General features: G+C 45.2%; 1 protein-coding gene across 9 annotated transcripts in view; it reads right to left on the reverse strand.

Annotated features, from left to right (window-relative positions):
- LOC116951149 (neuronal cell adhesion molecule-like) overlaps window positions 1–12,299 on the reverse strand; it is a 130,033-nt gene that overhangs the window by 71,527 nt on the left and 46,207 nt on the right. For 5 of the 9 annotated variants that reach the window (XM_076073508.1, XM_076073507.1, XM_076073513.1 and 2 more), the window contains 4 exons: window positions 9,550–9,667; window positions 7,960–7,977; window positions 6,367–6,472; window positions 5,115–5,314 (listed from right to left, as the gene is read on the reverse strand). In XM_076073508.1, the coding sequence (XP_075929623.1) occupies window positions 5,115–5,314; window positions 6,367–6,472; window positions 7,960–7,977; window positions 9,550–9,646 (421 nt within the window). In that variant the 5' untranslated portion in view covers window positions 9,647–9,667. Of the gene's footprint in view, window positions 1–5,114; window positions 5,315–6,366; window positions 6,473–7,959; window positions 7,978–9,549; window positions 9,668–10,528; window positions 10,974–12,299 lie in introns of those variants that run through there. The other 4 variants (XM_076073511.1, XM_076073510.1, XM_032969612.2 and 1 more) reach the window with 3 other exon arrangements.

Below are 12,299 nucleotides of genomic sequence, written 5' to 3' on the forward strand. Positions count from 1 at the left end.
GCTCTCTCAACTCCACGTCTGGTTTATCTCTCTTTCATTAGCCTGTATCTCTTTGTCTACAGATCTCTCAACTCCACGTCTGGTTTATCTCTCTTTCATTAGCCTGTATCTCTTTGTCTACAGATCTCTCAACTCCACGTCTGGTTTATCTCTCTTTCATTAGCCTGTATCTCTTTGTCTACAGCTCTCTCAACTCCACGTCTGGTTTATCTCTCTTTCATTAGCCTGTATCTCTTTGTCTACAGCTCTCTCAACTCCACGTCTGGTTTATCTCTCTTTCATTAGCCTGTATCTCTTTGTCTACAGCTCTCTCAACTCCACGTCTGGTGTATCTCTCTTTCATTAGCCTGTATCTCTTTGTCTACAGCTCTCTCAACTCCACGTCTGGTTTATCTCTCTTTCATTAGCCTGTATTTCTTTGTCTACAGATCTCTCACGTCTATCTCCTGTCTATCTCTCTGCCGTGTCTCGGCAAGCCATATCTCCCAGGAGGCCACTCTGAGGGTCACCCGTTAAAGATCACTGTCGCAGGCAACACATGATCCATCCTGGCACATTTTGAACAACTCTATTTTATTTTAATGACTCAATTGGGAAAACACCATTACATTTAGAAGAACCCTCCTGAAAAACAGCCTTGAGACTCACTCAATGAGGGCTTTCCTGGGCAAATAAATGCATGAATGAATGAAAGGAATCGTCCATGATACAGGTTGCTCTCCAACACACCGGTGTGCTGTACTAGTAACGAATTTGCACGTTTTGTTTACGTGACAAACCCTACTAATTGGCTGTGTCGGGTGTTGGCGGGTTTAACGACACATTTATATTTTTACACGATCTAACCCAAAACTAACAAAAACCTGTACCATGGGTGATATTGGTCACGAAAGCCTGCGTGTTAAACCGACAGGAATCGCGTTTGAATTTAAATGTATCCATTCCTCTCGAGATGTTGTGCACAGCTGCAGATGACTTTAATGTGTGAAGCTGGACCGGTTGCGGGCACACGAGGTCTCGCATTGGCCGCCCTTGCAATGCAGCAGACATTCGCACATTTTTTTCTTAAGATCACCAAAAAGGAAACGTAAAAGCACAAAAAATTGTCGGCGTGCAATATTAACGCCGCTGTCAGCAATGCTCAATTCCACCCGGGAAGACGAGTCCACCCCTGGTTTTTGCGGAGCGGTGCAGAATGCGGGTAAACACACACGTGCGTTGAAAATTTTAACATTTCCAAGCACCTACTTGTCACGCTTCATGACACTTGAAAATACAAAAGCATACGATTCCTCTTCATTTACAGTCCTTGCCGATTCCAATACTGGATGAAGGCCTCCCCACACCATGTCAATCATGAAGTGTTTTTTTTTATACTTCACCATGTTGGTCAGTGCTGGCGAGTGATTGTGGGGTGAGTTGTCAAGATCAGTTCAGATATCACTCTCCACTGATATTAGCCAGGGCCAGGATTCGAATTTGGGTCATTAGATTAATAGTGCAGAATGCTTGCCAATGCACCACCTCATCCGCCCAAATACAAAAGTAACCATCTCAAACAAATCTATGATGTTAGCCATGGCCAAGAATCGAACTTGGGTCACTAGGTTCATAGTGCAGAATGCTTACCAATGCACCACCTCATCCGCCAAAATACAATTGTATTTCAGCTCAAATAGTGATTGTTCATGCACCACTATTTCTGCCCACACACCGGTAAAATGGGCACAACGCTTACGTAAACTCTACAGTCTTCCAATACAATTGCATTGAAATGTGAATGGCTTCCCGAGCCAGAGAGACACGTGCACAATCGCTAAAAGGCTTGACTTTTACTTTATCTACAAATGCACTTGTGACAGCGTTCTCTAAAAAAAAGCACCATTAGGGCTGCCACCTCCAAAAAAATGGAGGAAAGAACATTTTGACACGCATGCATCCTCTGTTTTACCTTCACACTGGCTTATTTATAGCATAAACGCACACACAGAGGCACTCACTATCTCGGACACACACACGCGGGTAGAGTCATTGGGAAACACATTACTACAGGGTCACAGGACAAGGCAGGGAGTGCTAATGAGGGCAAATCACAGATTGACGAAAGCACCAAAGCTGAGGATAGATTTCCCGTTTAGTTAAAATTATATTAACAAAGGAATAAGACATTTTCAGCCTTTGAAAATTCCACTGCTGGATGAAGGCCGCCCATGCCATGTGGTCATGGGAGTTGTTCAACCGCACTTAACCTCACTGGGTCAATGCGAGTCAGTGACCGTTTCAGATATTTCTGAAGTTAGCCGTGGGTGGGAATCGAACTCAGTTGCAGTGGCTTCTTAAGTGCAGTGCGTGAACCACCGCGCTACTGCTTTGGCCGATCATACTAGACTCATCATTATTTAGAATTTTCTCGATCGTATTACACTTTATGCCAATGCATTTAATTTCGTAATACAAGTTTTTTTCTTCGAGTATGTAGGCAGACCTTACCTATATAATCAACGATTTGCCGCTTTCGAAAATCGCTCGTTTAAAAGTCACAGTGCAAGACACGGCGTTGGCAAACAGGCTTGGACTGGCAGGCGAGTGAGGTTTACCTTGCAGGACATGGTGCATGAAACCCTCAATCGCTGTCCGGGAATATAAAATGAAAAAAAAGCAAGCGGAAAGACAGTAAAAGAAACGTAAAAACCAAAAAATTTAATCCGCGTGAAATGATTTATCAAGTGAGAATGTTCTGGGATGCATGCTAATAAGCAATTAGAGTTAAGAGAGCGATATTTAAGTCGCGTTTTGAAAACTCACCTTTTTAATCTGGCCTTTACATCCACTAGTTTTTGCCCGTTTAACCTGCAGGTTCTGTTAATTCCCTGCTCTCCATACACAGCGCATTGGGATCTACGGATGAAATGTGTCTTACAATTGTAAATTATTATCGTTATTTATGTCTTATCACAGGTAAGAGTAACTCAAGCAAGATTTTTGTTTTTTTTTAATTCATAGATCAATATAATTTTTGTTCATCTCAGAAGGACGACGTTTTTACCGTTGATTTGAATTAATGTGCAGTACCCAAATTGTTAAGTCAGCCGATTGGCAGATCGGACATGGTGGGGTAAAGTGTGACTATTTGTGTCCAGCGTGGAAGCGTAGGCCACGTGACGTCTCGTGGGGATCTCCGCAGTTCACTTCAGTGGCGTGAGCTGGCAATTGCAGGGCTGCACCTTTTGCCTTTACTATAAACTTCATACAAATATTGCCAAGTACCGCGATTTACTCTCTGACGAGTTGCGATGAGGATGTATTACGACGATTTCGTTATTTCCCTCGATTGACATTATCTGCAAAAAATTTTGGAATCCGGTTAATATTTTTTTTGCCAAGCTGATCATAAAATTTTAAGTTAAATTCTGCGGATACTCCTGTGGGTCTGTACATTATTTATTGACGGATTTATTAAATAGCCGCACTGCTGTTGCTTGGTGCGAAAATCCCTACAGTGGCCTTGAACACAGAATTAACTACATTTAATGAAATAATCAATATATATTTTTTCCAAATGTCAGATGCATTTGACAGCCCAATAGAAATATTTAAAAGTGATGTATAAAAATCGATAACCAATAAATGGTGCACTTCCATAAAAATGCAATGATACGGAGAGCATTAACAACAGAAAATATGTTTGGATTACTAAGCAAAACATCCTCTAAAACGTAATTGTCCTACTACCTGAATTTAACTTATTTCAAAAGTAAAAGTTACATTAAAAATGTTATTAAAATAATATAATGAGTTTTAAGGAGATACTATTCGGGTTTTGGCTTTCATGATTCTGACTAAAGGTCAGTCTTTTGCAGAGACTCATTAAGCAAGATAATAGCTTTTGCAATCAAAGGCAATTCATCTAAAGGACATCACCCCATTTCCAACACTAGACACATCAATTAAAACAAGAGCAATGAGCGGGCAACAAAAAAAAACAATACATGGAGAGGTTGAATATTAGGACCACAGTGATACATTGATGGACGCCTCGAGAAATACTAATGCACTTTGTAAGTGATATAACCACACAGGTATGTAGGGTAGGCGGTAGAGTCAACTGCTGTTACGGAGCAGCTGTTCAGGTCTACGCAGCACATCAGGGAGTGCTGTGCTCATTGTGTTATAGATCCTAATGTTTACCCACTTTGCCAGGTACACATCTAAGGCTGAGTCAACCTAGGGGAGGCTCAGGACAGATTCAGATACCACTTGCCAATGATGTTATACATGGCTAAGAATCGAACTTGGGTTGCTCAGATTGGGTCACATGCACAAAGACGGAAAAAAAACCCTTACAGCCTTAACAGACTGCTGGGGCAAGTGCTGTTAGCGAGCACCTATGAAGGCTGGCACGGCACACGAGGGGGTGGATGGCCAGCACCGCTTTTGTCTCCCAAGTGGTGATGTTTACACACGGCAACAGGTCCTCATTTGACACTGAGTCGACTTAGGTGAGGCCCACGACCGGTACAGATAAATCGTCACTGGTTTTGGCAGTGAACGGGAATCGAATTCTGGTCGCCGGGTTCGGAGCGTAACGCGCTAACCATTACGTCACCGCTCCCAACGCACGCACATGTGAGCATACAGACAGACTGCGTGGTGTCTTTTTGTATTCTCCCAAATCACTTTACATTCCAATTAAGCTCATCAGTGTCATGTCAATGACTCGTACCTGTCAACCCCTTATCAGTGCCTACCTTATTGCAGACCAATTCAGACATTATTGGTCACCCCGTGCCGTTAAAAAATCTCAACGTTCGTCCGACAAAGTTTCAACACGAACAAACAGACAAAAAACACATTTTGCCGGTATTAAAACGGCTGTACGCCGTATGGACCCGAAAGCTCAATTTCCCTGTACAAGAACACGGGGTACACCGTGTGTGGTTGACAACTCTCACAGAGAACAGGGCAATCGCCCCGCGCTCGATAACGCGCGGTGGAAACCGATGTCACATCCGTGCGTCCGAGATCTCTCACAACAACCGACCGACCGACCGACCGACGAACCGAGCAGCCAGCCAGCGAGTGTCTGCACGTGCGACGATCGCCGAGGGACCTACTGGCCAGGCGGAGACGTATCTTTTCGGAGAGCGCCTTTCCCACGGCGTTCGACACGATGCACTGGTAGTCGCCTTCATACTTCTTGTTGAGGACGCCGTTCGACTTGTGCACCTTGAATGAGCCCGAGTTGTTGTTGGTCAGCGCGATGTTGGGGTCGAGGCTCGGGTCAAAGTGCTCCCCGTCCTTAGTCCAGGTGAAGCTGGGGAGGGCACGTGCCCATTCCATGCATGAGTGCATTGTTTATAATGGGACGTGCGGACAGGGGAGGCAGGTGGAGGCAGGGGGAGACAGAGCCTCACCTGTCATACAACGATGACAATAGCTGTTACGAAAAGTAATAAATATTAAAATAAAAATTCAGATTTTTTTTTCTTTCCACTGATCTGCGTTATGTCATTTTTGTACGATTCCAATAATTTTTATAGTAAAAATCGCCAAATTTTGCGGAGCTCCGCTGCAAATACAAGAAGAGGCGAGAGGCGAGGCAGCGACGAGCTCAGCCTCTCCTCTGATTGCACAACCCCTCAGAAACTGGATGGAGTGCGGGCAATAAACAGCTACTGCTGTTACAGCAGTAGCTGTTACAGCTGTAACAGCTACTGCTGTTACTGCTGTAAAATCATCGGCTATAACAGCTACTGCTGTATTTTTTTTGGGTTCTTTCGGTAAAGTCACGTAGAAAATAATCAAATGAATAATAAAAATACAAATAAAAAACACTAATGTAGACTGTAGCCTGGTTCTTAATCGGAGTGAGTGTATTGGCAGTTCTAGATTTAAAGCTTTCGTGACTGCAAGGATCCATACTCTTTGGTTCTATTGGGTAAAGTCACGTAGGTTAAAAAATAAAATAACAAAAATCACGACGTTTCGACCACAACACAAGTGGCCTTCATCAGGTGAACCTGTCCTCCGGACAGTCCGGTCCCTTCACCTGATGAAGGCCACTTGTGTTGTGGTCGAAACGTCGTGATTTTTGTTATTTTATTTTTTACCTACGTGACTTTACCCAATAGAACTAAAGAGTATGTATTGGCAGTCCATAATGTAGACTGTAGCCTGATTATTAACTGCTGAAACAGTTACTGCTGTACTGCTGTAATAGCTACCGGTGTAAGCAATCGTGACTACGATAAAAGCTACTGCTGTAATAGCTACGGCTTTAAACAGCTACCGCTACAGCAGCTGCCCGCTGAAATCGACGGCCGCGCTAATGCCAGCGCCTCCTGTGGCCGTGTGTGCGGGTCGCACCTGGGAGCAGGATTCCCCTTGGCCTCGCAGTCGATGTGGATGTCGTCCGTGGGATCGACAAAGTAGACCTTGGGCGGCTGCTTCGTGATCGTGGGCGGCTGTTCGACTACGGAGTCATACAGCGGGGGGGGGGGGGGTGGGAGGCGTTCGTCCACATTTCACTCATAAAGCTCGTGCTGGAGACATGCAAGCGACCGGATTTTGTGGCTCGATGGGAGCCGTGGCGACGTTGTTTATTGGGTCAGAATTGATTATTGTGTACGGCCGCACTCACGTGCCCATGGCATTGGGAAATCGGTGGCTGTATTTAGCCACAACTGCAGTGCTGTAGTCGTTTTTTTTTAATGCACACTGAGTAATGGCCGTACAAGCACAATCAATAGTCGTTAGGGTTATGAATATATTTTATTATTCATATTGATCTGCTTGACTTTTTTACGACGTTTAGAAAAACGCCTCTGACCTAGGTACATTTTTTTGGGAGATTTCCGTCACAGTAATGTTTTTTTTACGCATTTCCAAACTCTCTTCCCATGCCTCTTCATGTTTCACATGTTTCAGTTGAGAACATGGAATGATTTTTTTTGTTTTTCTGAATACAATTTGGGATAAGGCAATCCCTACCGTCGTTGATGAGGTCAAAGGTGACCCAAGTGGTGTTGGGAAACGCTTTACCAAGGCTTGAGGCCACTCATGTTAAATCCAGCCTTTGTTCGTTTGGGTAAATTTGATGAGGTCAAAAGTGAGCTGGCTTGTGGAGTACACCTCTTTACGAGTTTGTAGGTCACCCGTACACGATATCACTTTTGTTCAAACTTTAAAAGGTTAATTGTGACCGGGTAGCAGATGACAAGGCCTACTACATACACTCCAGGTCATTCGTGCCAGGGAGTTTTACAAAGGTTTGAAGTTTAAAAAACGATTTACTCCATCCGTAAATCTTTTTTTTTACTGGCTTGTAGGATAAAGTAAGACAAACAATATTTTATGTCAGTATTATTGTACAGCTTGTTCCAAACAGTAATTTTTGTTAATGTTGTGGGTTTACTCTCCAACACACCGGTTAGTGCTGTACTAGTAACGAATTGGCATGTTTTGTTTACGTGACAAACCTCACTAATTGGCTGTGTCGGGTGGTGGCGGGTTTAACAATACGTCTATTTACGCGATCTAACCCAAAAAAATATATATCATGGACAGCAAACTAAAATTCTACGATTACATTTTGGCGGTCTATAACACTGTCTATGGATGGCAAATGGGATATGGACTTCAACACCAATTTTATTTCCGTTTGAAGAGATGTTGATAATCGTTCTAGCCGCAAGTGGAACGACGCACAATTGTCTCTCAGAAAGAAAAAAAAACATTTTGACGCGCTGCACAGAGCCACAGCATATCCAAAGCTCATTTCTCAAATCAGCATCGATTAACAAAAGTTCAATTGAACGCATCTCCAATGTTATACCGAACAACACAAACGTCTATCTATGATCAAACACGTATGGCAATTCAAACGCATGCGTACACGCTGCGGCAACATGCAAGACATGCGGAACAATGAAGCGTATATTAAACGTGCAAGGCACTTACCACTTTCAAGAAATTTGGCTACAAAATGCAAGACATACGTCAATAAAAGGTTAGCGTTAATTGTTAAAGTTCATTGATTGAATGTCACATACGTAGTGGCTGCTTGCCCCCCACCCCCCCCTCCCCCCGTGTGAAGACGCTTGCAAGAGAAGAGCCACACTGAGATGCGTAACCAAGTTGCGATGATCTCATGCTGTTAATTTTTTTCTCCCAATATTGTCCCGACTGTGGTATCCGCTGTAACTGTCAGTGGACGCAGCATCCATTCAGATCTCACACAGAGCTGTGGATCGCCCCATATTAGTGAATTGCCCGCGGAAGGAGTTATCCAAGCACCCACTTGTGAGCTCCCATCAAGGTGAGTTCTGCAAGCCACACACAGGGGTGAGTTGCTGCTCTTAATCACACGCTCGCCTGGAATGCAGGAGGCCGTGGCTTCGATCCTGACCATGACGCCTGTATATTTGGAGTTTGCATGTCTCTCTCTCCCTGTGGTCACATGGATTTTTCTCCGGGGCCTCCGGTTTTTCCCTCCACATTTAGAAACATGCGCTTCAATTATTTGGCGGAAATACATTTCCGCATGATAAGTCACTTCGTTGAGCTATCATTTGTGAAAAAGAGCTATGCAGCTCAGTGGGCCTTACCTCATAAACTATAAAATTAAGTAATAGTAGTAGGTTCGTCACATATCAAAGTAGTACCGTATATGTTATTTTATATATATCCAGCTATCACTCTTCGAGCTAGAAATTCACTAAATTAAGTGTATTGTCTCAATTGAAGTGTGCGGTCATCGATGACAAGTCTCGGACAATCAACTCAATTCTCTTGAGAACCCAGGTTAATCGCAGGTGGTTGAAACTCGAATTTAAACCCAGTCCATAGGTCGAGATGAAGTCATGTAATTCACTTGCTGATACCACTTGATATCGCAAAGCTTGAGTTGTTCCAAGAGCTTTAAATCGCGAATAAAAGTTAATTGTGGAATTAACCTTTCTTAATAAAGACATTATCACATCGTCCGATGTTACTTGCCATATACAGAAACTGGCATCAGTAAACATTGACCACTTCCAGTGGGGTAGCAAATATCTGCTCTGGCCCATGGACGCGGCGCCAGCTGAACATTCCTACCATTGAGCCACTGGGCCACCTGCAGGCTTGGAACCACATAATGCTACCCGGGTTGGTGACAGTTCCGTAGGGCCGACATTGGGCGTGCCGCATCCCCTTACGGCAGAGGTCAGCACCCAGCGGCTCTGGAGCCCCGTGCGGCACCTTTAATGGGCTGCTCCGTGGCGTTACTAATTATAAATACGGTGGATACGAGGCGTTGGCCCTCAAAAAATATTGAGGGCCTCAATAATTATTGAGGGCCAACGTCTAAATAATTTTTGAGGGCCTCAATAATTGAGGGCCAACGCCTCGTATCCACCGCATTGCATTGAGGCTCTTGAAATATTGGGTGTTTTTGTTGTTGTTGTTGTTGTTTTACCGAATTCGAGAAAAAAATGCGTCTTCTTGTTATTTTGGTGGCCGATCGCTGCCCCTCGAGAGAGCAAGTGGCTGGCGTGCGCACGTTCTTACTCTGCAGGGGGATGTCCTGCGACAGGGACGTCACGACGCCGACGCACAGTATCGCCAGGGCCCTCAGAAGGGCGCACGGAGGTTTTCGCGGCAACATTTCTCCCGGTCGTCAGCAAAGCTGCGGACACGTAAGACGGCAGAGGGAGTGTGAGGGGCGATGGGCCGGGGCGAGGCGGGGAGGGAGATCGGGACGTATCCTCGCTCAATCTCGCTGCGGGATCTCAGCAATCGCCGTTTGCTGGGGAGGGGTAGGGGAAGAAAACGAGCAGAAAAATAAAAAAAGATAATAATGGATGGAGATGAAGGACACGCAATTCGGAGTATAAATCCATAATGGATAATAATAATAAAAATAAACAAGGAAATAAATAACTGCAACAGAGGAAATGGATGGTTTTTTTTTGCTTTTATGCCTACTTACTTATAGCGCTGTATAAAGCATCACTAAGTACAGCTGTGTCTTGCCTTTAATTGCCCCTGGCTGCAACAAGCCCCATAGCTGTTTACTTATTCAAAATGAGCTTAGCAGGGGTCTCATGAATTTATTACAAATTGCGTAAATGCGGCAAATGTCCACCTTTGAAGCGTGCAACGGCAACAGTGAATAAAATAAAAACCTGCAGCCCGATCGACCCTCGTGAATATTGCGTCCTTGACAAATGCAAACATTTACAAACAAAATTAACGGGAACGACTTCCAGGGAAATAAATCATTTTACAAACGATCACATTGCAGGACAGAGTTACTATTTAAGTCACTTTGCCGCGCACACAAATGATACAAATCTAGAGATAACACAAGACGAAGGTTAAGACTGGCGTGGTTCATTCACTGCAATACTGCAACAGACAACCCCCCCCCCCCCCACCAAAGACAACACCCCCGAAACAAATGGCATTTCAAATCCGTCAAAATTATCATTCGCACGAAGATTCCCGCAAGAGTCAAACAGCAGCAGCAGCAACAGCCGCGACTCACCTTGGCAGAACGTACAGAGAAATCTCCGTCGCACACAGACACGCACGCAGACACACACGCACACAGACACAGCAGTGGAACCAGATGGCAGCATGCAACGGGGCGCGAAGGCAGACGCCGTCTTTCAGAGGCGTATCAGCCCCCCACCACCACCTCCCCAACTCGCCAGGCGGGACAACGCCCACGGTGAGCGTGCCGGCTAAACGCGCGTGGGAGGTTCCTGCAACTGGACAGCGGCGCGGAGACCGACCGAGGGGGGTAACCGCTACCGGGCGAGTCGGCACTCAGCTACTGCCAGCCAGACGCCACCGCCGTAGCGAACGGCGATTGCTGCAACCTGGCAGAGGCCCAGCTCGGCGCACTCTAAGAGATTAGCGCTGGGCCGCCGCTTGGCTCGCGCGAGTCACAGCGGCGAAATTAACTTTGGCACGAGGACAAACGCGTGCGTTCGGTGCGCGCGAGGCGGATGGACCGTGGGTGGAGGGGGAGGTTGGGTTTTGGATGAGCGGGGACGTGCAGTTTGGACGGCGGCGGCACGGCAGCGCAGATATTTGTTTGTTCTGTTACAATCAGTGCCGTATCAAGTTCGTGTTGTTAAAAACATAAACATGATAATGTTTTGCTTGCATAGTAAAGTAATTGTATTTTTTTTCATTTGCTATACAGCCAGCCAGATAATACGACAAATCGCTAAACTAAAACACCCGGTCGTTCATAAAAGTTGAAGGCGGTATAGTACTATAGTAATAGAGCAAGTGCAGAATCACCGAACCGGCATTGATAGCTTGAAAGCATTTAGCGCTGGGCCCTTGAAAGTGCGGGGGGGGGGGGGCGGTGTAGCTACTACACATGTAGCTGCTTTTGCTACTCGGGTAATCCGGCACTGGTTACAATCCCGATCGATGCGTGGAGTTGCGATGCGTTCGATCGACGGACGGATCGCAAGCCGACCGGCGTCGCGGACCATCGCATCCGACGGCGACAACAACTGCCACACGTCCTAGCCCTCGTTGGCTTGGTAGTTTTCGTGAAAGGATGAGGCGTGCTGCCATGATGGAATGGTTAACACGCTGAACTTGCAATCACGCTTCATCGCGAGGTCGCCGGTTTGATTCGAAGCCCTGGGCGTGGCAGCAGCTGAAACAGTCGTGCACGCTTTTGTCCTCTCAACGTGGCTATGCCACAGTTATAAAACAATATCTTCCAACTTCTGGCACACGTGGAAGAGCAGGACGAATATCCACTGAAGAGGCTTTCTAGTGGAGGCTCTTTAGCCAGCATCCGATTACCATTGCAGTCACGATGCAAATACGCGGCGTTTGCTTCAAGGTGGACCTTAAAGATTCCGTGACATCATTCGCAAGAGTAAGTCACTGTGTGCTGGCATCATGGTTCCAATTTGTAAAAGAATGAGACAAATTATATCCACAAATCTCTCGGTTTGAATGAAAAAATAAACAACTTGGCAGGACCCTACTGAAAGAGTCACGAGACTCATCGAGACTTTCGTAGGTAAATAATAAGCATAATAGAAGTTTGGAAAGAAAGCAATAGCAGGACTGCACCTTTACCCTGAATGACGAATGATATATTGATTTTTTTTTTACTTCTATGTATTCATTTTATGGAATACCCGCATAGCTTTGAAGAAGATTAATTTGAAACGTTCATAGCAACAGTGGTGCTGTGATATGAATCGGCTTTTGGGAAAATAATTAATTTACGTCCTGCCACTCAGGCAATGCAACCATTACTCCAGTCCGCTTTTATT

Source organism: Petromyzon marinus, chromosome 42 (genome assembly GCF_048934315.1).
Source record: "Petromyzon marinus isolate PM22_M1 ecotype Great Lakes invasive population chromosome 42, UKy_Petmar_22M1.pri1.0, whole genome shotgun sequence".
In the NCBI taxonomy this organism is placed as follows: Eukaryota; Metazoa; Chordata; class Hyperoartia; order Petromyzontiformes; family Petromyzontidae; genus Petromyzon; species Petromyzon marinus.